General features: G+C 47.0%; 2 protein-coding genes across 2 annotated transcripts in view; both read right to left on the bottom strand.

Moving 5' to 3' along the window:
- The window catches only part of CACNA2D2 (calcium voltage-gated channel auxiliary subunit alpha2delta 2), a gene marked incomplete in the record, with an annotated part of 383646 nt that overhangs the window by 138499 nt on the left and 218292 nt on the right, over nt 1–26855 (bottom strand).
- Nucleotides 23755–24114, bottom strand: LOC118831571 (40S ribosomal protein S20-like). The gene has a single exon (XM_036738956.1). The coding sequence runs from the start codon at nt 24112–24114 to the stop codon at nt 23755–23757; it is 360 nt and encodes a 119-aa protein (XP_036594851.1).

A 26855-nucleotide genomic window follows, 5' to 3' on the forward strand; every position in this document is an offset into this window, starting at 1 on the left:
GCATTGTATGGTGTTTTAAGGTTTGCAAAGCACTTTAAAATATTATACTTATGTATAGTAATATTATATGATAAATTATAATTATAACGTTATATAAATATATAAAACGTAACATTGCATTTAATATGTATAACATTTGCTCTGTTTGGCATTTAAGGCCCAATTTCCAGTGACTTGGGATTATTTTTTGTGTCTTGAACACACCACTCCACCTCTGATCTCTGTCTCTTTTCATGGGCTGTCCCCCCAGACCTGGAAAGTCCTTCTCATTTCTGCCTCTTGGCTTCCCTGGCTTCTGCAGAGATCTCTCCTGGTCTCCCCCTTGCCCCTTTTCGCCCCCTCCCCAGTGCCTCCCTTCTGAGATCACCTCCCATTTATTACAAGTACATCTTGCATATACCTAGTCATTTCCATGTTATCTCTCCATTAGAGAGAGAGCTCTTTTTTGGTAACCCCAGCATTTAGCACAGTGTCTGGCCCATAGGAAGCACTTTTAAAATGTTTATTGACTGACTTACCGATCACCTGAATAAACGTTCACTGTTGGAGGCCTTCCTTTGGTTCTTTGAACAGAAAAACAAAAAGGGATGTAAAAAGCCACATGATCTCTTTCAAAGCCAATCAGAAGAGATCTCTGGATTATTTGTTCCCCATGGATCTGACAGAGCTGTGATAAATGGGCAGCGAGTAAGGGCCACAGAGGTCCTTACAGCCCTGGGGGCCCTGGGGCTGGAGGGGCCAGACTGCTTATTCAGATACCTGGAGTTTTTGTCACAGAGCTGTGATGCTAGCTGGGGGAACCCTGTCCCAGAGACAAGAAGATCTGGAAACCACAGCTGAGAGATTTTTTTCAAAGATAAAGCCTGGCAAGATCTGTGTTTCCCCACCCCCCCTTTCTCCCCAGCATAACCAGCGACTGTAAGTGCTGGCTGGCTTTCAGCGATCTGTCACAACAAACAGCAGGTTGGGCACAAGTTTACTGAGAGGCATATGTTTGTTGACAGACACGGGCCACGGAAACACATGCACACATGAATGCACAGACATACACACTCACGTCTCCCCATGCTGGAACACCCCCACTTCCACCCCACCAGGAGCAGTTCCGCATTGCTTGCCACGTACATCTTTTCTTGGGCATCTGTGCACGCACACACACACTCAGATGCTCCTCACACTGGAAACACACCCTTAGATCGAGATCTGGAAGACACTCGCAAGATTGGGTCCAACCCCCTCATTTTACAGATGGGAAAACTGTGGAATTGCCCGAGGAAATGACTTAGCAAGGACACCCAGGTCACAAGAACTGAGGCTCAGACCCTGGCTTCCTGACCCCAAATCCAGAGATCTTTCACCATGAGATAGTGCCTCTATTCCCCCCAGTCCACCCCCAGCCCCCAGAATCGTAGAATCACAGAATCTGAGAGACAGAAGGGTTCTCAGAGGCCGCTGCATCCCACCCCCACACAAAAGGCGCATCCCCTCCAACAGTTAACATGTGTTATCCATTCCCTGCCAAGCTTCCCACTTAAGAGCTATTTGCACAAACACACACACTTCCCGGTCTCATATCCCTCTGCCATCTGCACACACAGGCGCTCATAAAGTGTTTGCCCTGTATGCTGGGAGCCCTCTCTTGTTTATCCTGGGTGGAGAACCCTCAAGGCCTCTGGTCTGGAAATATCCCTGCCACAGGCTTGGGCTGAGCTGAGTGGAATCTGAATGCCCACCCTTCAGACCCTGCTTTCTCTTTCCCTGGGGGCCACCCACGTTCCTGTGGAAGAGCAGTTTGGTCAACACTTGGGGCAGGGTGCAGAGGAGGATATGGACATGCCACATGCATATGGAAAAACCTCTTGAGAGAATAAAAAAGATGACCCCAGACTGAGCACAAGACATCCTTCCCTTTACGGCTTCACAGACTTTCTTCAGGACCTCCTCATCTGCAGAGAACTAAGCTGCATCTAGAAGAAGCAGGGTAACTCCCTGGGTCAGACATCCTTGATAGAGCCAAGGAAATCTAGCCCAGGGTAAAGTTTTGATTTTGACAATTGCCTACTGATTCTTCCAGTCCACCCTGGGCCCTTTCTCCCACCGAGCACCCAAAGCCTTTCCTGTGGAAGCCCAACAACACAGCCCTGCTGTCATCCTGCTCTGTGGGCTATGCCCTAAATGTCCCCTGACTATGAACAAGGTCTCCTCAAAAGGGCAGGGCCTACATCTGCTTCTCCTCTGACCTCCCCCTCCCTCCCACAGGGGCTTCCTGTGCCTAGAGCCCAGCTCGATTCCTCCTTCTCTGCCTTCCCTAGCCTGGAAACTTCCTGAGGGCAAGATTCAAGTCTGTTTTGTCTCTCTCTTCTCCACAGTGAAACTAATCGCAGGGCTAGGCAAACAGGGGTGCAGGGAGTGGGTAAGGGGGAGAGGCTAAGGAATGACTCCTCGATTTAGTGATTCTTGGACTCCAAGTTCACAACAGTTATTAAGGGAGTTAGGATGAGATGAAGTGGGGGGCAGAAGAGGGCGGTGGTGACCATAGCCTTCCCTAATTCATCCCTTAGGGCCCTGGCAGAGTGAGGATCTTGGACTCCAGGGACCATGAGGATGTCCTGGGGAGCATCTCTGATGGGCTGATGTGACAGGATGGCCACTTTGACAAGATAACATTTGACAGAGACATGGAGCCAACTGCTAAGGGGAGAATATGGGGGTGAGAGGAATAATCAGGGGCATATCCCAGGCCCCCGGGTCCCACGGCTCTGCGACTTTCCTATCATCACTTGATACTGTATCTGGAAGGAAGAAGGGGGCTGGGAGACCGTGGAGTCCTCTGCCCTAGGGCAGACACATCAAGAAACTTAGAACTCTCCATCTTGGCTGTGATAATTGGGTCATTCAAGGCTGCAGGGCAGTCTCCCTACTGCCTACCCCACTCAAGTCCCAGAGATTATCATGGGGAGGGTGATCTCGGGGCCTGTCACTGGGTCTGTGGGGATAACCAGCCTTCCTCTTCCTTTATCTCCTCATGGGATACCCCTTGGGAACGGGTTCCCAAATCCTCTGATGTAGGGTGCCTGATGCCTTTAGGTCCAGGGGTTCCTGGGCCTAGGCCCCAGAGGGAGAGGGCATGAAGGAGGCCTCCTGGAAGAGCAAAGTGCTGAGACTGTGTGAAAGAGAAAGACTATGTTGTCACTCCTCCACTTGACTTCATCTCCTCCTGCTTTCTGCCTGCTTGGAATTAGATTAAGTCCCCGGAACCCTCCCAGTGGCAGCAGCTGGAGCCAGTGTGCTGGCCCTGGGGGGTCTCGATGCCGACAGCACCTTTGCTCCAGCGAGCTGGAGGCACATTTGTCGTCCCATTTATTCTACAACATCCCCCGAGCAAGGGAATGACAGGTATGATCATCTCCATATTTCAAAAAACCACAGAAACTGGGGCAAAGAGAGGTTAAGTGATTTCTCCAGGGCCCACCATGAGTCCAGGGCTGGGATCGGGGCTCAGGGCTGCCTTCCTTCCTCTATGGTTGGCCTGCTTTTGGTGCACACCCTTCTGAGATAGAATGGGAGTCCTGGTGCCCGGACATGGCCTCGGGGGCAAGTGGCTTCATTCTTCTCGAGAAGAAAGAGAGAGAAAAGTGATGAAAGATCAAATGTGGGAGAAGGAAGGGGACAGTGAGAGGCTCTCCTGGCTGGCCTCTTTGCAGGTGCTGGGTGGGGATCTCTACACAAAGTAAGCCTATTTCAGAACAAAGCAAGAGACTTTGAAACATGTTATTAAAACCCAATTAAATTCCTCATTTCTTTGTACCCAAATTAGGCCTGTCTATTCTCCCAGGGTGCCTGCCAGCTCTCCAGGGGGATTCCCGGCAGTGCCTTCAAGCTCAGGTCCCCTATCCTCATCTACTTCCCATGCTCTGCCTCAGCCCCTGCCCATCCCAGCCCTGGGAGTGAGCAGCTCGGCGCCCTCGTCTCCCTCAGAGCCAGTATTCATTTGCTCCTTAAGGAAACATGAAGCAGGGGCAGCTAGGTGGCGCAGTGAGTAGAGCACTGGCCCTGGAGTCAGGAGGACCTGAGTTCAAATCTAGCCTCAGACACTTGACACACTTACTAGCTGTGTGACCTTGGGCAAGTCACTTAACCCCAATTGCCCTGCCTTCCCCCCCTCAAAAATAAAATAAAATGCTTCTTTTTTTTTTAAAAAAAAAGAAAGCATGAAGTTTGCTATGGAGGCCAAACTAAGTGGGAGCTGCCCCTGTCTTTAAAATCAAAACAAACTTTCTTGCTTAGAAGACTTAGAAAAGCTATCTGGAATGACAGAAAACAGACTCAGACAGCTTTTCTATTAGGCCTTCAAGGCTCTCTATGACAAGGCCTCTGCCTGCCTCTCCAGCCTTATCTTCTTCGCCTTCCCAATACACCACCTTTGTTCGAGCCAGGCCTGGCCGCACAATGACCTGCACACGTGGAAGGCTCACGCCCCACCTGTGAGCCTTTGCTCACCCTGCTTCTCACCTCTAGAAATACCCTCTTCTCTCCTCCTCTCGTGATCCTTCTCCTCTCCTTCTCCTCTCTTCCCCCTCTACTCCCCTGTCCTCCTCTCTTCTCTCCTCCTCCTTCCCTCTTCTCCTCCTGTCCTTCTCCTCTCCTCCTCCCTCTCCTCTCCTCTTCTCTCCTTCTTTCCTCTTCTCCTCTCCTCCTTCTTCTCCTCTCCTCTGCCTTTCCTCCCTCTCCTCCCCATCCTCTCCTCTTCTCTCCTCCTCCTCTCCCTCCCCTCTTCTCTCCTCCTCCTCCTTCTCTTCTCCTCCCCCTCTCCTCCCTCTCCTCTCCTCTCCTTCTTTCCTCTTCTCCTCTCCTCCCCCTTTCTTCCCTCTCCTCCCCATCCTCTCCTCTTCTCTCCTCCTCCTCTCCCTCCCCTCTTCTCTCCTCCTCCTCCTTCTCTTCTCCTCCCCCTCTTCTCCCTCTCCTCTCCTCTCCTTCTTTCCTCTTCTCCTCTCCTCCCCCTTCCTGTCCTCTCCTCTTCTCTCCTCTCCTCTTCTCTCCTCTCTCCCTCCCTTCCCCTGCGCTCTCCTCTTCTCTCTTCTCTTCCCTCTCCACTTAGTCACATCCTGCTCATATTTCCCAGCCCAGCTGCTTTCCCACCAGCTACAGAAGTCTCCTTTGACCCCTTAGCCCCTCACCCAGGCTGTACTGGTCTTTCGCTTCTCCTGAGCCTTCAGTCTTTGTCCCACACTCGGCGCTCCCTGCACTCTGCTTACGATGGTTATTTTTCATTCCATTCCATGTAGGTGGAATGAAACTAGATCACAGATTTCTTGAAGGCAGGAAACAGTTGGGGCAACATTTCAATTCATTCAATTCAAGAAGATTATTAAGGACTGACTGCACACGAGGTATTGTGCTAAGGGCTGGGAAGAGATACAAAGTCAGAGATGAAAAACTCTCTGTACTTAAGAAGCTTATATTCCTTTTGTTATTCAGTCAGGTCTGTTTCTTGGTGACCCCATTTGGGGTTTTCTTGGCAAAGATACTGGAGTGGTTTGCCATTTCCTTCTCTAGCTCATTTTACAGATGAGGAAACTGAGGCAAACAGGGTTAAGTGACTTGCCCAGGGTCACACAGCTAGTAAGTGTCTGAGGCCGGATTTGAACTCAGGAAGATGAGTCTTTCTGATTCCAAGCCCAGTGCTCTATCCGCTGAGCCACCTAGTTGAGATATAACTTGTAGACAGATAAGCGAATCCAAGATAATTTAACTACATCCCCCTCATGGGACAGCCATGACATTGGCTCCTCAGTATCTCAGCCCCCACCTGGGAGCCCCTCCCAGACCATGATAGGCTGGGTAATGCCAAAGGGATTCAGCTTAGGGGGATTAGGGAAGGCTTCCCATAAGAAGTGGCTTTGTGTACCCCTAGAGCACAATATATTTCCATAAAAGTGGCTTAATAAATACCTGTTGAACAAATTAATTTTTATGAGTCCTCAGATCTGTCCAGCAGCTGATGATTTCACACCCATTATCTCCTCTGAGATAACGGGCCAGGCTGGATTGGGACCGCTCTAAGTGATCTTAAGTACATAAGGAAGGACAATTGGAAGATGGTGGTGGAAAGGGTTGGGTATGTAGAATTCAATGACTATTTGAATTTGAAAACAATCTGTAGGAGGTATCATGTAACAGTGGGAAGAATGTTGGCTAGGGAGTTGGAGGACCTGGGTTCAAGTCCTGTCTCTGAAATTTCCCACTGGTGTGACTTTGGATAAGTCACTTAACCTCAATGGGCCTCAGATGCCTTAGGTATAAAATGAATTGTTTTAGACTTAGGAGTTAGTTCTCTGAAGTCCCTCCTAGCCATAGGTCTATGATCCTAACTGGCTTTCTTTCAAGTTATTCTATAGTTTGTTCCCTCTTCACCCAATTATTCCCAGTGAGGTTTCACTGTATAATTGAGATATATGGATAGAATACAAGGGTTATTTGCATACTTGTCTTATTTTACCCCTGCCCCTTCCCTCATAGACTTGTAAACTCCTGGAGGTCAGGAACTGTGTCATTTCCCCAAAGGTGACTAGAGTGCATGGAACACGATAAGATGCTTAATAAATGTTTGTTGAATTGTGTCATAGGATTAAGAAGTGGAAGGAATGATCATGGAGCCCAAACCCATCATTTTCCAGATGAATACATGAGAGCTTAAGTAACCTGCTCAAAGTCACACCTGTCATAAGTATCAGAGCTGGCTTCAACACCCCTTCATTTTATAGAGTAGGAAAGAAGCTAAGGGCCTCCTGACTTCTGGTCTGGAGTACAACCAAAGGAAGAAAAGCCAAATCTTCCGCTCCGCGTTGCTAAATACGCCCTTAGTGAATGAATGGAAAAAGCATTTATAAAACTCTTACTAGGTGCCAGGCACTGTGCAAAGTGCTGGGGATATAAATACAGAGTCAGGAGGGCAGTGTCTACCCTCCCAGAGTTTACATTCCAAAAGAGGGAGACAAACACATTCCAGGGAGCGGTGGCCAGAGAAAGGTAAAGTCCTAGGGGTGGTCAGCGGAGCCATATGGTGATTGAATGCCTTGTCCAGAAGTGATGGGGCATTGATTTGATTACTCCTCCTACAGCAAGAGGCAGAGATCTGGGGTGGGGAGCACGGTGATGCAGAATGGTGGGAGGATATCTCGTTGGTCCGGGGACTAGAGCTGGCTAGGTGGGTGAGCTCTCATCAATTGGTTCAGTCCTACCCTGACCTGTGAGGCAAAGAAGAGAGGTTTAGTGACCTGTGCTGGGGGACCCTGGACACGTTGACCTGGAAGGCTCCAGGTCAGAGGGAGGCCCCTATTGTACACAATTCCACAACATCCTCATAATATTCACTATATTCATGAGGGACACAATGGAACGATGGCTTCGTTCGGTGTCAGAGGACCTCAGCTCAAATTCTGGCTGTGATCTTGGGTAGGGTCCTCACCTTCTCTGGGCATTGGTTTTCTTATCATAAAATGAATGCACTGGCCTAGATGACTTGGAATGACCCTTCTAGTTCTAGAAGTTTCTTAGGATCATGTCTTTTGTGTCTATGTGACAAAATTGCTTCTACCGCCATTGGTGTAGGATAGGATTCGTTCCTTATTTAGTTGAGGGTCTAGAATCATAGACTCATAAAGCATCAGAGTGGATGGGCCTTTAGACCATAGAGCATAGAATGTCAGAAATAGAGGGCTTCCTGGAGATGATATAGTTCAGCCTCCATTTTGTAGAGCTGGAGAAACTGAGGCACAGAAAGGCAGTGGGTAAGGATTCTCCCAAGGTAATAGAGAAAATTAAAAGCAGAGCCAGGACTAGAATCTAGGTTTCCAGGCAAGTCCAATTTTACAAATTGAATCCTATTTTAAACACAGGCAGGGAGCTGCTTTAGAGAGGAATACTATTATAAAGCAAAGAATTTTTCTGAGAAGAGAATACTCATCTCCTAATTTATTTGGTTTTTTAAGTGCAGATTTCCTTGTATTGGCATAGGTAGGGTCAGACTCCTAACTACATGCCCCTCATGGGACGGCCATGACATTGGCTTCTCAGTATCTCAGCCCACACCTGGGAGCCCCTCCCTGACTATGATAGGCTGGCAATGCCAAAGGAATTCAGAGGGCTTTAAAGTGCCCCATCTAAATGCAGTGCACAGAGATGGAGGGGCTGGAGGTGGCCACCTCAAGAGATGCTCACGGGAGATGTGGAAGGTACTCATGGATTCCAGACACAGCTGCTGGGAACAAAACCCTCTCACATGTTCCACAGGCACCAGGCAAGCCAGGAATGGGTGCATCTGCTCTCAGCTACTCAGCGTGGCCTTCGGAGACTGCTCAAGTGGCTGCCCCTCGCATTTCTGCAGTGAGTGTTGAATTTAGACCCTGCAGGGGACATTCTCCCTCTCGAGCCATACTCCTTGGACTAGACTTACAAGTCTAGGCTGACGATCTCTATATAAGGTTATTCTTTTTATTCCAGAAGAAAGGATGGAGTAGGAAAGGTCAGGTTTAAAACAAGAGGTTGGTCAGCCTTGCCACAGCATCCCATGGCTCAGTGGGCTTGAACCCATTGTCCTCTGGACTGGGGCTGGTTCTCTGTGAAGGGAGTTATGGAAATGTACCCTTCTTCCCTCTAGTCCAGACCTTTCCATACTTGGCCACTAGCAGATTTTTCTATCACCCAAACAACAAATTCACAGATGACACAAAGTTGGGGGGATGAGTGAGAGGAAGAGAGAGACAGACAGACAGACAGAGAGTCAGAGACAGAGAGAGGGACAGAGAGACAGAAAGAAAGAGAGACAGAGAGAGGGACAAAGAAAGAGAAACCCAAAGAGAGATGGAAAGAGGAGAGAGATAGAGAGACAGAGATGGAGAGACAGAGAGAGAGAAAGAGGAGAGAGAAAGATAAAGAGACAGTGACAGAGAGAAGGACAGAGCAGAGAGAGAGACAGAGAAAGAGAAACACAGGGAAAGATGGAAAGAGGAGAGAGAGAGACAGAGACAGAGACACAGGGAGACAGAGAGGGGAGAGAAAGAGAGAGAGAGAGACAGAGAGAGACATGGAGGAGAGAGACAGAGAAAGAGGATTTTATATGTATATATATATATATATATATATATATATATATGTATTATATATATGGAGAGAGAGAGGAGAGAAAGAGAAACAGATAGATGGAAAGAGGAGAGAGATAGAGAGACAGAGAGAGAGAGGAGAGAGAGAAACAGAGAGACAGAAAGAGGGACAGAGCAGAGAGAGACAGAAAAAGAGAAACAGAGAGATGGAAAGAGGAGAGAAGAATAGATAGAGAAGAGAAGAGAGAGCGACTATTTCTTCTAAACTGTCATCTACCCTCCTTATCTTGTCTTCTAATGCCAAGTCTTCTCCCTGCGGGGGCTCAACCCCTGGTAGGAACGGGAACTGCAGATGGAAACCAGTGTTTCCCAAATTGCCCTTGTTAGCTGGTAGCGCTCTGGGCCCAAGTACATGCAGGCTGTGAAACTTGCTTTTTATAATGTACAACACTAATTTATTCCATGTAAATCTGACCTTTCATCTAAAAAAGGAAAACAAAAAATGGAAAAGGAAGAGATGACAGACTTGCTCTCTTTTCAACACCACCCTCCCTCCAACCCCCTGCTTTCATCTGAGGGAATGTTTAACCAACATGGGCTCATAGCATCTTAGACATGGAAAGATCTTGGAGGGTACAGAGCCCACAAATACTCCTTCCCTCTATGGATTGTTGATTTCTGCCAGCCAGAGAAAGCCTTTGCTCTGCACCCATTGGAAGAAGCTGCCCCAGACAGAGAGGAGATGAATTGATGGTCTTGCAGGGAGGATATACCTGAGGGGCATGTGGGGCACCCCTTATTTGCCCCTGCACACCATTGGTACAGTTTCTCTCTTCCTCACTTCCTCCCGTTTTTCTGTCTTGCCTCCCTTTTCTTCTGACCCTTCTCTTTTCTTTTCTCATCTCTTTTGTTCTCTTTCCCTTACTCCTCATTCTGTCCAGTCCCTCTGCCTATCCCTAGCTTCCATGGGCATCTTGGAGTCCTCTGCCAAGGACCCTTGGGCCTACCTGATTTATGCATTCTAAGATCATTAAGTCAGTGGGCCTCGTGTTACCTAAGCCTCTGGCTAGGGGATAGGAGTAGGCGAATGGACAATCTTACTTGTCAGCATCCAATTCCAATCAAGTCTTTTTAGTTGTGTCTGACTCTTTGTGACCCCCATTTGGGGGTTTTCTTGGCAAAGACACTGGAATGGCTTGCCATTTCCTTCTCCAGCTACTTTTACAGTTGTGGAAACTGAGGTAAATAGGGTTAAGTGACTCACTCAGGGTCACAGAGCTAGTAAGTGTCTGAGACTGGATTTAAACTCAGGTCTTCCTGACTCTAGGCCTGGCACTCCATCTACTGAGCCATCTAGCTGTGGCTACTTCCCTACTTCCCTACTCTTTCTTTCTTCTGCCCTCTCTCCCTACTGTCTCTCAGGAAGCCTTCATCTCCTCAGTCACTCTGTAGAATGGGGGACTGGCCATTCCCAGGGACAACAGAACATGAGAAGCCCTTTTCCCCCTTTTATTCCAAAGCATACAGTAGTGGAATCCATGGACATTTGGCCCCAGGCCTTGGTCCCTCGAGTGCATTCTCTTAGATCTCCTCAGCACTATTTGTAAGTCATTCAATCAAAAAGTGAAGGAGACACAGCTTCCACTCATGTCTTCTGACTTGAAATCCAATTCCCTGCCCACTATATTGCGTTGTTAGTGTGGCTGGATTGTAAAGCATATGGAAGAGAAGACTGGAAAGGTGGGAAGGGGCTGGGTTATGAAGGGCTTTAAAAGCCAAACAGAGTATTTTATACTTAATGCTGGAAGTAATAGGAAGCTAATAGAGCTTAATGAATGGTGTGTGTGTGTGTGTGTGTGTGTGTGTGCGTGTGTGTGTGTGTGTGTGTGTGAGACATGGTCAGACCTGTGCCTTAGGAAATTCTGTTTGGTATCTGGGTAAAGGATGGGTTGGAGTAGGGAGTGGTGGGGAGTGATGGAATGTGGGGAGTACTGGCAGGAAGACCAATGAGGAGTCCATTACAACTGTCCAAGAGTGAGGGCCTGCACCAGGGTGTGGCTGTGCAAGGGGGGAGAAGGGGTAAAATGACCCAACTTGATAACAGATTGAGTATGTGGGGTGTGTGCCAGTGAGCAGGCAGGGATGGCACCGAGGCTGGGAGCTTGGGTGCCCGAGAGGATGGCAGTGCCCCCAATGGCCCTAGGAGAGGTGGGAAAGGGAGAGGACTTGGAGATGTCCTGGATCACTCCAGCTCTGGAAGGTCACACTGCTAACGAATGGAAGAACAATAAAAAGCTTTTAACTCACCCAGGTCTCTTGACTCTCAGTTCAGTGTTTTTTTTCCAAATCACATGACCTCTTGAGTGATTTCTCCAATTTATTTAAAAAAGACCCCATCCCAGCTGGGGCAGTGTAGAGAAAACCTGGGCTGGGAGCCAGGAGACCAGGAGGCCAGGGATGATGCCCTGCCTGTGTCACTTACCCTGTCACAGGCAATCACAACGTCATGAAACTTGTGTGAAAACCAGGTTTATTATAAGAGAAATGAACATGCATGTGGAACCCAAAGAGTGTGTAGTCTTTACCAAAGTTTGCATTTTTATGAGGGATTACCAGGAAGGGGGCATGACACGGGAGGGGGATCAGGGCACCAAAGGTGGGAAAAAAAGACAAGACCATTCTCCATGAGGAGGAGCAAGGTGATGGCAAAAACCTTATTGTTTTCCCTTCAGAACTGTTAGACTATGAAGACAGGAGGGTCTGCTTATCTGCAAAGGACCCCAGCTGCACAAGCATTATCCCAGCCTGGCACAGACTGGCTGGTGCCAAGGGCACCCAGGGAGTCCAGCTTGGGGTGCGACAACAGATCATGTCAGCTCAGGGGGAGCTTCGTCCTGGACGCATATTCCTGTATGCTTAGGATCCAGTGTTTCTGGAAAATGTGGCAACTCAGGAAGACAAGTTCAGGGGATCCCTTAACAGCCCTATAACACATCACCTACCATGTCAATCTGGGCACATCTCTTTCCTTCTCTAGGCCAGTTTTCCTACTGGTAAAATAACTCAGATGCTCTGTGATCAATGCCCCAGGTCTTATCAAGTTACCAGGGCTAGGGACAGGCTCACGGAGGTGATAGCATCTCTTCCTAGACCTAACTGAGGCAGGGTAATATAGTATCAATAGAATATAAGCTCCTTGAGGGTGGGGATGGTTTTTCCTTTTGTCTTGTCATCCCCAGTGCCTACCTAGCATGCCTTTCACACACATAGTAGGCTGTCAGGAAATCTTATTTACCAGCTGTGTGGTTATGATGTCTAAACCTGTTTCCTTGTCTATAAAGTGGAGACAATCATATCTACTTATCGATCTCACCGGATCGGAGTGAGAATCCTATCCGTTAGCGTGAAAAGTGCTATATGAACGTCAGCTCTTTTTCTTTACCTGGAAGCCGCTTTGCTACAAGAAAAAAAGAACATCAGAGCGTTTGCGGTTGCAGCCTGCCGAGACCGGAGGAGACGTTTTGCTATTGAACACATCGATGGTGATCGAGCTGGGTGAAGGATGACAGTTCTCATACTTTCTTGGGCTGGAAAGGCCTATAACTCAAGCTTGCTGCAGGCACTGGGGGCCGATTAGGGGCTGTCTCAGGAGGCAGACAATAAAGTCATATTTCTGCTCGCTGAGGGCCATATTTCAAGCGAAGGCGGTGACTCTATCTTTCCCTCCCGAACCCTCCCCTCCCCTCTCCCCCATATTTGGGAGTTAAATAAACAAATGTATTAGGCTGGTAGCTTAAATCATCACCAGCCACACACAGAGTTGTAAATAGAAATGTTTCCACCTGGGGCGAAACAGGGTTTTTCTTTTTTTTTTTTTTGGCAGGGGGAGGGTGAAGAGTAGTGTCAGCAGCATACAGGACAATCTGAGGGGGCAGTCTAGGCCTTGCTCCCATAGGACTTGGGGAGGAAGGCGGGCCCAGGCAGAGAGAGACACCATGATGCCAGGTCTCTAGGGGGTGGAGGTGGTGGTGGTAGGCAGAAATCTCTGAGGCTCCCCTTGATGGGTGGTGGTCACTGCAGGGATCCAGGAACACACTAATAAGGATAGGACCCAACAGCCTAACCATGGTTAAAGGGATGGCCAAGCCCAGCTCTCTTTCTCCTACATATCCTCTTCCCTTTTATGACTCTCATTGTACTCTATCTGGTACTAATTGTATATGTCTATGCCTGATACTTCCTCCCCGCTCCCCCCCAAGTTGTGAGCTCCTTGAAGGGAGCCTTATTCTTATTATTAATTGAGCTTTATTATCTCTGTACCTCTTCTAGTATCCAGTCCTGGGTCCTGCCCATAGCTGGTGTTTAATAAAAGTTGCTGAATTGCTTTTTGAAATACTTGCCCCAGGTGATAAAAATAAGGTGTGTTTGAGCTGGAAGGAATCTTAGAGATTACTTAAATAATTCTTCCACCTCTACTCCCATTTTGCGAATGAGGAAACTGATAATGCTCAAAGACCCTACAGTGATAGAGATGGACTAGGACCCTGAATCCCTGAACTGCCAGATCCTAAAGACGGATCCTTAAGTCTGGACTCGCAATAGCAATGTTTATGTATCTATTAACAGCAGGAAATATACGTCTAAGGCCTGTTCTCTGACCAAACGTTCTAGGATTAGAATAATTTACTTATGATGGTTAATAGAATGGATAAGATGATAGCGGCATCTCATTGAATAGGGAGGTCCTAGCTGGGAAGGAGACCTGATTTGCATTCTGGCTTCACCTCTGGCTAGTTATGCTTCCCTGACCAAGCCCTTCCCCCTTAGCATCTGAGTTTCTTGCTCTGTAAAATGAGGGAGCTGGATGAGATCCTCACTAAATCCCCTCCCAACTCAGACATTCCATGTTCTGAAGTTCCTTCTGGCTTTGATGTTCTATGTTTGATATTTCAAGATCATTTGCACCTTTGACAGTCTATGTTCCATGTTTTAAGACCACTTCAAGCTTTGACATTCTGTGTTCTATGTTCTAAGGTTACTCCCAGCTCTGATGTTAATATGTTTTAGAGTTCTTTTCACCATTGACATTCTATGCTCTAAGGTCATTTCCAGTTCTGACATTCTATGTTTTAATAGATTTTCCAGCTCTGACATTCTATGTTGTACGTGTCCTTTTAATACTGACAATCTTCTCTGTTCTGACAAACTTTGCCAACTCCATGGTTGTGTTGGGAGGCTAGAAGTCTTGGATCTTCCTGGTCTTCCTCCCTGCCTCAGTGTTGCTGAGTATTGCTACCCTCAATTTTGGTGGCCTTTAGGGCAAAGATGGAGATGGAGACCAGAGAGGACAAGAGGCAGCATCCCTTCACACCCAGGCCCTAACCAGAAGTCAATGCTTCTTTTAAAGAGGAGTTTCTAGTGAAAACCAGTGTAGATGCTGAGCTGCCAGCAGGCAGAGAGGGCTACAATTCCACATGATTCCTAGATTCCTGCCACAGACATCAGCTTGCTATTTCTCTTTCAGGGATGTGATCCTTCAGCATGTGCCCATTCAGTGGCCATGGCTGTCCCAGACCAATTCCCTAAACTCGGGGTGTCTAGAGACATGGCTGACCAACCTTGGCTCTGTTCTGTTCACCTCCCTGGTTCTTTCACATCCCTATGTTTTGGGGTCTGAGAAATGAGAGAAACAGTTCAAAAATTCAGTCATTAATTCACACAGAGGGAAGCAGGGTCTAGTGAAAATAATGATGAACCTGGAGTTTGGACAGACCCAGGTTCAAACCCTAAACAAGTTGTTTTAGCCTCGCCAGCCTCAGTTTCCTCTTCTGTAAAAAGGGAATAATAAAACATGTGTTTACCTACCTGATGGGGTTTTTGGGAAGATCAAGAGCTATGTCAACCTTAAAGTGTTATACAAATGTCAGCTAACATTCATTCAATAAACATTCACCAGGCCTCTGTTATGTGCAGAGCCCAGTCCTTGGCTAAGCTGGGAGGGAGAGAGACAGCTGGCTAGGATCTGATGCTGGTGTTTGCAGAGATCCCAGTGTAGAAGTGTGGCCAGGACATAGACACAAACATCTACAACACAGTAGGTGATCAAGGCCAAACTGGACAGGTTCTTTTTGCCCTTTAGAAAGCATGATGAGGAGCGATGGGTGGAGGGTGAAAAGAGGAAGATTTAGGCTCAATGGAAGGAAACATCTGCAACAAGGAGAGCTATCCCAAAGTGGAATGGCTGCTTTGGGAGGAAGTGGGATCCTCCTCCCTGGAGGTCATCAGGGGCTGGATGAATACTTGTGGGGATGTTGGAAAATGAAGTGTTGACCAGCTATGGATTGAACTAGATGAACGCTGAGGTCCCTTTGAATTCTTTGGTTCTGTGAATGGTAAAAAATGCTTTGGAGGTGCTGAGACAAGGGAGATCACCTGGAGCTGTGGGGTGGGAGTGGGTATCAGGGAAAGCTTGGAGAGTGGAATATTTAAGTTGTATCCTGAAGAACAGAGAGGTATAAATATCACACGTGGGTGGTGTGGAAGTTACCCATGGTTTATTGTTCTCCAGAAAGGGGGTGGTGGGCAGGAAAAAAGAGGAGAGAGAGAGAATGAGAGATGAAGAGAGAAAGAGACAGAGGGAGAGAGAGAAGTGGGGAAAGAGAGAGAGAAAAAGATAGATAAAGAGAAAGAAAGGGAGAGAGAGGGAGAGAGAAAGAGAGAGAGATGGAGGGAGAGAGGGAAAGAGGGAGAGAAAGAGAAAGAGAAAGAGAAAGAGAGAGAGAAAGAGAGAGAGAGAGAGAGAGAGAGAGAGAGAGAGAGAGAGAGAGAGAGAGAGAGAGAAAGATATCTCCTTCCTGATGCTGTAACTTGGTGCTGTTTTGGTGAGGGGAGGATAATCAGACTTAAATGCAAGCAATCAGAGAGAAAATGCCTTCACAAACACCCTCATCTCCCACACTCGATCCTAATTGGCTCTGGGTAGTACGTCTTTCTTTCAAGAGAGGAAAAATGGATGGGTCAAGATCTTTTAATGTATGTAATGGATGGGAAGCACAGGAAAACTGCATTTACAGTAAAAGAGAAAATACCTTTTAATTGCTAGGAGTAGTGAGAGGCGGAGAAGGACGCCAAGGTGTGGATCTGGGGATATTAACTCTGCAGATTCACCTGCCCTGGGAAGTCTGCTGATTTGTTTATCATTGAAGGGTGGTTGCTTCAAGGTCCTCTATCCCATCATTCCTTCTCTACGTACTATTCTGGAGGGGAAAAATGGCTTGGTGAGAAGGAAAATTAGGCTTGCTCCCCAGCTCTTTGATGTGGGATGGGATCAGAGGCACGAGTGACAGCGCTTGGCCTTGAGTCTGAAAGACCCGAGTTCAAATGTGACTTCGGATACTTCTTAGTTGTGGAACCCTCGAGGTATCCTCTGTCTGCCTCAGTTTCCCATAAAATTGGGATAATAATAGTATCTGCCTTCTAGGTAGTGAGGATCAAATAAGTTCTTGTTTCTAAAGCACTTATAGATATGTGTGTATTCACATCTATACATTTATAATCTACATACATACACATATACATATATGGTACTTACTATGTGCCAGGCATTGTACTAAGTGCTTTTGCAAATATTACTTCATTTGACCCTCAGAACAACTCTGTGAGGTAAGTTATTTGTTACCATCTTCACTTTACAGATGAGGAAACGAGGCAGACACAGATGAAGAGGCTTACCCAGGGTCACACGGCTAGTAAGTATCTGAGGCTGGATTGGAATTCAGGTCTTCCTAATGCCAGGCTCAGCACTGTCTCTGCTGTACCACCAGCTAGCTGCCTTAAAGAGAAAGCTTTCAGAAAGTGGAAAGGTGGAAGCATAAAATCTGTGAACTGCCAGTCTCAATGTGAGGAGGGGGCCAGCTGGAGACAGGCTGAAGAGTCCTTGTGTGCCAGGCTAAGGAGGTGGTATTTTATCTTAAAGGCAATCAGGAGTCGTTTAATTCAATTAGTTATTTCTCCAGAATGTGCTGCCCTAACAGAGGCCTGTGTTGGTGCTGGGGAGATAACAAAGTTTAGCTGAGACAGGCCGGGCTTTAATGGAAGAACTTAAGTCTAATGAGGATTTTGAATAAGAAAGTGGCAGGGTCAGGGCTGAGCATTCAGAAAGTAGTAGAGGAGAGATGAATTGAAGGCAAAGAGATTCATGGCAGGGAGACCGGCCAGCCATCTGTTAAACCGGCCTAGGCGGGAGAGTTGGAACTAGAGTAAGGGATAGGAGTACTGTTATCCCTTCCCCATTGCAACTTTGCCCATCGAGGTTTTGATATATCATGAGTCAGCAAAAGAAATCAAATGGGATTTTTTTTGGGAGTTTTGTAGAAGTCGCAGATAATGCACAAAGGCCAGCAAACAACACAGAAACTGCCACCAATTTTACAATTAAGTACAATAAGGTACTTTAAACACCCCATAAAAGAAAAAAAATTCAGGCTTCTTCTCTGGTATGAAAGGAGGGCCAAAAATTTCTGGCAGATCTTCCAGACTGTGGGGGCACTGTGCCCCTAACCTCCGAGATGTGGAAGGGATAACTGTGGTTTCTTCACTGAGGCAGCATGGAATGGGATTGGGAGTTAGGAGAGATCTAGGTTTGAATCTGGCTTCTGACATTAGCTGTTCCAGCCATCAGCAGATCATTTGAGTCTCAGTTTCCTTATCTTTAAAAAGGAAGAATACTTTTGCTCCCTACCTCATCAGGCTGCTGTGAGAACCAAGTGGGAAAATGGGTCGGGAACTTGTAAACCTTAACATTTACTTCATTTCCCACCCAACTGCACTCCTCTGGCCTTCTCCATCCCCAGGAACCTTGTCATCCTGCAAGATCACATTAACTTTAATACTCAAATCTCATCAGCATCCTCTGTCTCTGGGAGCCCTCTGAATGAAGAGTGGCGCCGAGGCCTCCTCTCAAAACCTCCACTGACGTAGGGTGCCCAGGCCAGCCATTTCTTCATTTTCTATTGGCTGCACTTCTTCATCATGTCCCCCTTTCCCTCTCCCTTTTCCTTCCCTTCTTTTTGAGTGTTTTCTCCAATTAGATTGTAAGCTCCTCGAGGACAGGAGCTGTCTTTTTTTAAAATGTGTATCCCTGGTGCTTAGCGTAGTGCCTGGCACATAGTAGGCACTTTAAAAATATTTGTTGACTAAGTGCTACATAAAGGTCCCCACTTAGTACTTGAACATTTAATCTGTAATCAAACACATCAGCTCTCCCTTTTGGCAGCACCTCATGCATGTATGCCAGGTATGTCTCATGTCTGACTCTTCGTGACCCCATTTGTTGTTTTCTTGGCAAAGATACTAGAGTGGTTTGCCATTTCCTTCTCTAGCTCATTTTACAGATGAGGACGCTGAGGCAAGCAGGGTTAAGTGAGTTGCCCAGGGTCATACAACTAGTAAGTGTCTGAGGCTGGATTTGAACTCAGGTGTTCCTGAGTCGAGGTCTGGCATTCTATCCACAGAGCCACCCAGTTGCCCATGCCTTCATTCAAGTCATTAATAAAATCATTAGCACATCAAAAGCACAGGACCCAGGATAGACCACCCTCTCTTTTCCCCAAAGCAAATGGAGTTGGAGGGTCTTTCCTGGGACACAAAACAGCTGGGGCCTGAGACCCTGGGTATAGAATCCACAGATCTGTCTTTCTGAGCATAGTGGAAGGAATCAGGAAGACCTTTGTCCATCCTCTTCCCTTTCCTGCTTCTCTCTCAGTAGAATATAAGCTTCTTGAGGGTAGGATTGTTTTCCCTTTTGGCTCTATATCCTCAGTGCCTTGAACATACATACTTGGCACTGAAAAGCTTTGCTGAATCCAGTCGCTCAGTCTTGGGCCTCTCAGCTAAGTGTGGACAGAGAATGCTGAGAAGCCCAGTGTTGGAGAAACTCAAGCTAAGCCACTCAGACTTTGGAGGCTGCTCTAGTACCAGCCTGGAGGCGAGAGGTTGTGGCCCTGATCCAAAATGAGATCAATCAATAAATGGCAACTGGACGTGGGAGTGTTCGGGATTGGTAGGAGACAGAGGAAGCTGGGATGCTGGCCCTGTGCTCTGAGAATCCGCAGGTTGATGGAAGAAGACAAGGCCTCTGACCTGAGAAGCCCCCCTGCCCTGTGGAAGAAGACAAAATCTCTGGTGCTGTCAGCCAGTCCTGCCCTCCGCAGAACGGGAGGCTAAGCCAGGAAACAGGGAGCTCTGAATTCACATTCCGGGTCTTCTGATGGTGCGATCTTTGGCTATTGCCTTCCCCTTTCAGAGAGATCCAGTTTCCTCAAAGAAATGATGATGGCCATGACGATGACTACTACAGCAAAGAGAGTGATGACAAAGATGATGAAACAGCATGGTGTAATGGATGGAAAGCCTGCCTTAGATTCAGAGAGATCTGGGTTCTATTCTAGCTCCCCTGCCCCCGCCCAGGACTCTGTGCATGTGGTTCTGTAAAACTATTTGTTGTCTGTTGGGGAATTCACTCAGAAAAGATGCGAAGCAAACAAGGTTGATCAGAACAAAGGGGAGGAAGGAGAGAGGTTAGAGGCTGAGAGAAGGAATAGCTGCCCTCTCCCAACATCACCCTCTTGTTGCCAAGAGGGAAGCAGAGCAGGACAAGACAAGGTGAGGCAGACGCCACTCCTCGGTGGAAATGCCAGTGGCCCTGAGGGGCTGTTCTTCATTTCACCCCATCTTGTGGATTAGGGAAATTAACCATCCACTTTTTACAAGAGCATTTCTCCCTGTTAAAAGAGGTCCAAGCACCGGACCTGGAGTCAGGAGGACCTGAGTTCAAATCTGACCTCAGATATTTGACACACTTACTAGCTGTGTGACCTTGGGCAAGTCACTTAACCCCAATTGCCCTGTCTTCCCTCCTCAAAAAAAAGAGGTCCAATGGGCCCAAAGGGTCTCTAGGGAGGAAAGAGATTTTACAGATGGCAACCAAAGGGCCACTGGAAGATCCCCATCTTTGACTGAGCACACAACACAGGCCACTGTCAGCTCCCCTGCTAGCAGACCTTGCCTGTCCTCTGAGAATGAAGCTTGCAGTTCTGTCTGAGAGAGTACCACCAGGACCTTGACACTGTACTAGCATCTATCCACCCACTGTATCTGTCTCTACTTCTGCATGTGAGTCCATGCTGCCAACTGAAAATGATGCCCTTGACTCCCATAAGTAGAACAGGGCTCTAGAAACAGGGATGGGCTGTACTGCACCACCCCAACTCCCCTCTTGGCTTCGTTATGATCAATGACATAAATTAAGACAGTCTATAGCCATGGTTAGGATTCAGTCTATGACCAGGGTTGGGGCTCGTCTGGGTAGAGTGCTGAGGGATGGATTATGTGACCCTTACCTCATTTGTACCAAGAATCCATCCACAGGTTAACCACACTCTTCTCCTTAATTTCCCACTTGTTTAGTCAATACAATAATTCATACTAACCCTGGGAAGGGTCAGGCTGAATTACTGAAACATATGAATTAATAAACACCAATAACAGTGATAATAGCCCACACTTGTAGACAGATTTAAAGATTATAAGAGTTCCACATTTATCCGCTTACATCAATCTCCCCACAGCCCCATAAGGCAGCCTGGATAGGGATTAACAGCTACATTTTTCAGATAAGGAAATTGAGGCCCAGAGAGGGAATGTCATTTGCTCCAGCTGAAGCTTGAAGGTAGCCCCAAAGTCTGGAGAAGAATCCAGCTGTCCTGCCTCTCCCCCCACCCCCCCCCAGATTCTTTCCATTCACCTACATTCCCCATATGCAAAAGCCTCTAGTTTTATGGCTTTCAATCCCACCTTATCTAACTATGCTAACCAAGTGCTGACAACTAGGAGTCCCTGAAGACCTACTTTAATGAATAGATAGGAATGATTTGTAATTAGCATATAGATTATAAAGTGCTTGGAAATGGTTTATTCTCTTCAGCAGGCTAAACATTCCCCTCTGAAATCCTGTGTACAATAGGAGTTTGCTCAGCAAACCCTTCTTTTGGAGATAGCACAAAGGTACACACTTTGAAGCGCCTGCAAGCCTGATGGAATTACTGCTAAGTTGAAATGAATGGGTTCAGAAATAATGATTCAAATTTAGAGCTGGCGACTTAGGGACTGCCTAGTTGAGGGTGGGCTGGCTTGGTCTACACTTTGATCATTCGTTTAATGAGTCCTGTGCAGTGATGGGCCCTGGGCATTGCCTGAACCAGTCCTGGAAGCCCTACCTCTGAGGGCTTCCTGCCTTCCTAACACTGGACCTCTGAATGACCACATCCCTCTTGCCCCTCCAACAAAGGCTTCTCCTTTTCCCTTTCCTTCCCTGTTGTCTCAGAGACTGAACTCTTTCTGGAGTCTGATTCTAAATCCTCTTGGGGACTCGGGAGTACTATAAGGTGCCCTATCAGATTTGGGTTGGTCCTCAGTTTGAGATGAGAATATTGACGTCCCAGAAAAAACTCGCCCAAGGTCACGCAGCCAGTTAGAGCTAGGACCAGAACCCAGGTGTCATGGCTCCCATCCTACTGCTGCAATCTGTACTGGGCTGCAAAGAAAAGTGGGAGGGTGTTCAGCACATTCTGGGGAGAGTGGTACTGGGGAAAACAAGAGTGAAGAGTGTGGAGGCAGTAATGGGCATGACTTGATGTAGTGGATTCAGTAGTGGACTTGGCATCAGGTGGACCCGAGTTTGAATCTCTCCTTGGACTAGCTACATGACCCTGGATAGGTAACATAAACCTCTCTCAGCTCTAGTTTCTTATTTGTAAAACAGGGATGACAACAGCACTTGCCTCACGTCTATAACTATATATAATGTAATATGATATGATATGATATAACATAATGCAATGTAATATAATATAATGGTTCATAGGAAGGATCAAATGAGCTATCACATGTCAAACATTTTGCAAACTTTAAAGCCCTACAAAAATATTACTTATTATGATGATCATTCTGTATTAGTTAGGGGAACAGAATAATTGATGAGTGTAGGAGTAACAGCTCAGTACAGTGGAGAGCATGCTGGATCTGACATCAGAGGACCTGGATTAAAACCCAAGTTCTACTACATACTATCTGCGTAACCCCGAGCAAGTCACAACCTCTCTGGGCCTCAGTTTCCTCATCTGTAAAATGGAGCTGGACTAGATGACCTCTGAAGTTGCTGCTAGCTCAAGATTTAGGAATCAGCTCCACTAGTCCAAGCCTTACAGATGAGGAATGAGGCCTAGAGAGGAAGAGGAGTCCAGCTTGACCTACTGTGCTCTAGGGAAGAGATGAAGCACAGATTGTGCAGATAATGACCTGGGAGCTGGGAGAGCCCTCTTCTTCTTCCTGACTTCATCATACCAGCAACCCTGAGGGCACATGGGCTCTCATGCATAAAGCAGAAGCCAAGCCCTCAGTGTAATGAAGCCTTCCAAAGCTGCTATGAATTAATGAACCTTTTCCATTAGGGATAATTAGGAGCCTCCTGGACAAGGGCTGAAGAGCCACTTCAGAAGACTGGGCACACTCTTTCAGCTTCTGCCAACCCAATGAGGCTCTTTAATAGGCGTTCTGGCTCCTTCTGAAAATTCACAATTCCCAGACCTATAGACCTCCCAAACTCCATTTCCACCAAGCCTCTGGATTCTTTTAAATCCATTTCCAAGGTGGTTCTCCCAGGAATTAGTGAGGCCAGAGAAGGCAACACTAACAGAAAGAGAACCATTTCTGAATGACACAAAGGCCTTCCAGAGATCATGGCACTACCACCATGGAAAAGTGAGTTGGGCCAACGAAATATTTAAAAATACATAGAGGAGAGCAGAAGAAAGTTCAGAAGGGAACACAGACAAGCAGAGCAGTTCTGTCACTATTGTGTTAAATCTGATTGACACTTGAAAGTGGCACATAATAGTAGCTCACAGTATCATATGAAAAGAAAAGAAAAGTCAGTCAGGCCTCAAGCTCAGAAACACTTTGCTTAACTCCACCTGGTCTGGCCTGCAGGGTATAGTATTATAAAGGATCTTATAATAGTCATAACAATACAAGCTTTTAGCTTGATTTTTCTTTATGATCCTAAAAGACTTGAATCCATCATCTCATCTGATCCTCACAGCTGCCCTCTTAGACAAGTAACATCATTAACACCCATTTCCAGGTGTGCACCTCAAAGCTCAGAGTGGCTCATCCAAGGTCACTCAGGTAGCAGGACCTAAACCCGGGGCTTCTGACCCTATGTTCCTGTTTTTTTCTCATTATACCAAGGTGCCACCAAACTTATCATCTCATGGATGAGGAAGGAGGCTAAGCTCATGTCCAAGGCCCTGGACCAAGCAACAGAGGTAAGACTAGAAACCAGGTCTCGTGACTCCCTGTCCTGGACCCTGGTACAATGAGAGAAGCTAAGAAGTCTTTTTTTCCTCTTCTTTCTCTTCTATACCTTGGGATTATAAATTGACAAACTACAGCTGGAAGGATTTGGGTTGGATTTTAAGGAAAGACTTCAGGAATATCAAGCCAATAGGAGATCTCCATCTCTAGAAACTGTCCTTTGAAATGGCAACAGTTTTTTTTAAATAGTTGCAATCAATTTATTAAAAGAGATGATTAGTTAGGCATCTTCAATGGTGACTTCAACTTGTACCCCTGGTTCAATGCCGATAGAAGTGGTCTGTTTAACAATTTCAGAAGGACTGTGCAAATCAATAAGGCGTTTGTGGATTCTCATCTGGACCCAATCCCAAGTCTTTGAACCTTCACCGCAAGGAGTTTTTCCAGTTGTGATCCGAAGTGTCTCAGTGGGCATTCGAACAGGTCCCTTCACTTTCAAGTTCTTTTCTTTGGTTCCTCTGATTAGGTCAGCACACACTTTCTCGAGTGATTTCACATTGCGGCTGGTGAGGGTGATCCGGATCTGCTGAATGGCCACTTCGGGCTCCACGAGGATCTTGCTGGTGTCTTTGAATGCCATGACAGTGGAGTGGCTTCCTGACCGACTTATTCCTTGGTGAGAGTGAACAGTGGTGAGTCAGGAGGAGGAGAGGCAGGGACTGCCGACTCCACACAGCTGCATCGGTGATACCTTCACCCGCATCAGTTTTACTGACTGGGTTTTGGAGGGGTATAGTGGGAAGACCTCTAAAAGGAAAGGTGGAAGATCCAGGCTTTGGTCCTAGCTCAGCTGCTAGGTCTCTCAATGGGGTCAGGCATTTCCCGTCCCCTCCATGGGTCCTAGTTCCTCACCTATGTACTGAGGGTAGATAGCAAGCCTTGTTGGGTCTTCCTCCCAGGGTATTGTGAGGACTGAATGCGAGAATGGATTCAAAAGCATTTTAAAATTGTAACAAGTTAGAGCCACATAAGGAATTGTCATTGGACTTTAAGGAATTATAATTTCAGGGGGATGGGTGTTCTTGTCACCGGTACAGATGCAGCACACTTCTCACACCCTCCTAGATGCTCTTCACAAGGTGCTTTGGCTCAAATATTTGTTCGCTAGTAGACAACATTCTGGTGACTGGCTTTGTTTGCCACTGGGCCCTTTCTAGCTTGGTGGCATCTGCCAGAGCTTCCATGTCACTGGCCTGACTTTTAAGAACTGAGGGTCACTGTCACAGCATTACAGGGCATTAGAGGAGAAATTCAGTGGAAGTATTATTATTACTGCCAATGATAATAATGTTAATAAAGGACTAAGAAGCCCCTCCCCCACATCAGGCACTCGGTAGGAGGGTAGAGGGCTTCACCAGCACCCATTGGCCTTTTCTGCCCCTGCTGAAATCACTGTAAAAGCCAGAGTGGGTGTGGGGCTCAGGGTTAGTGGGCACGCAAAGAGTCTGGGATGACGGGTGATGCTTCTCAATGATAGCTCTGGTGCCTGGGGCAAGCCACAAAAATCACTATGAGATAAATCTGGAGTGATATAATTAGCAGGAAAGCTGTTACGAGCCAGGTTTTACTGCCATAAATATACAGGGAATAAAAAAGGAAATGGAGCCTTATCATGGCTGTCACTCAGTTGTGCAGGGCATGAAGAAGGCCATGGCGAGGGCCTGAGGAGCATGGATTTAAGGTCCTAGGAGACCCATAGTCAGACCACCTATAGCAGGAAAAAGAGATGCTTTCTCTCCCTTCCATTTCCCCCATCTCTCCCCCCAATACCTTCCTAAGCTTGGTCCAGAGAGAGTACGTAGCATCCTTCTCTAGGTTATGGAAATAAGGAGCGGACACTGCCATCCTTCCAGGCACCCAAGTTCATAACCCTGCCATCATTCCTGACTTTTTCCTCCACCCAGCCCTCATCAGTTGCCAAGGGTTTATCAATTCTACTTCCACAGTGTCTCTCAGCTCTGTCCCTCTTTCTGTACTTTCTGTACAGTCTCCACTCTAGTCCGGGCCCTCATCACCTCTTGCTTGGACTATTGCAATGGTCTTTTTTTTTTTGAGGCAATCAGAGTTAAGTGACTTGCCCAGGGTCACACGGCTAGTAAGTGTCTGAGGCTGGATTTAAATTTGGGTCTTCCTGACTCCAGAGCTGGAGCGCTATTCATTATGGCGCCACCTAGCTGCTAGTCTCTCTCCATTGCTTCTTCTACATAGTCGTCAAACTGATATTCTAAAGCACGTCTGACCCTGTCACTCCACTATTCAAGAAACTTCTGCGGCTCCCCATTGTCTCTAGGACAAAATCTGAGCTTCTTGGTTAGACATTGTAAGCATCTTACACCCTGGTACTAGTAACCTTACCTTTCCAGGCTGATTTCCCATTATTACCTCTTCTATGTTTAGTCACATGGGTCTAGTCACTCTTACATGACAGGCTGCCTCACATTTCTGGAATGCTCTCCTTACCCACCTCTCCCTCTTGATATCCCTGGCTCCTCATTAGATGAGTCCTCCAAGCTTCTTGTGGCCACCACTCTCTTGTCTCTTGCAATATCTGAGAATCAAGTCTACTTCCATGGTTCTCTGAGTCAGATGCTCAGGGTCTCCTGTGTTGAGCCCTTATGAGATAGCAGAGGTGTGTGTGTGTGTGTGTGTGTGTGTGTGTGTGTATGTGTGTGTGACTCCCTGAATCTTTCCAAAGCATCAGAAATATACAGGGAGGGTACACTGTCAAAGGAAGCCCTGCCTATAGCCTTCACTTTCAGAACAATTCCTTTGGAGCTGGGCTGCACGTGGGAAGAAAGTAAGGATGGAACAGGCAGTTTTGGTCCTGGGAGAGCTGGGTACATAATATGGGTCTTCTGGCTGGCTCCCTTAAAGCAATATGGTACCAGGCCAAAGTGACTCCTTTGGAATTTGTGCAGTAGAGCAAAAAGAATTTGGAGACAGAAGACTCAAGTTTAACGCCCCCCCCCCCCCACTGCCGTTTATTACCTATATTACCCTGGACAAGTCTCTAAGCTTTTCTGGTCCTCAGTTTTCTTGCTTGTTTAAAAAAAAGAAAAGGATTGGGCTAGATCATCTTAAGCATCCCTTTCAGCTCTGCTTTGGTGATCTGGTTATGACTCTATGGGGTCAAGATTTCCTGAGGAGAGCCCTAGCATCCTGATAGATAACACCTGGACCACTCCCATATGCAATCCCATGCACCTCAACTTATGTTCATTCAATGAATGTGTCCTGAGTTTCTATTTTGTTTAATGTCCTGAGGTCTGCTCCATGGGGACAGAAAGATGAATAAACTCTCCATTTGTCCTTATGAAACTC

The sequence above is a fragment of the Trichosurus vulpecula genome, chromosome 9 (assembly GCF_011100635.1).
Source record: "Trichosurus vulpecula isolate mTriVul1 chromosome 9, mTriVul1.pri, whole genome shotgun sequence".
Lineage (NCBI taxonomy): Eukaryota > Metazoa > Chordata > Mammalia > Diprotodontia > Phalangeridae > Trichosurus > Trichosurus vulpecula.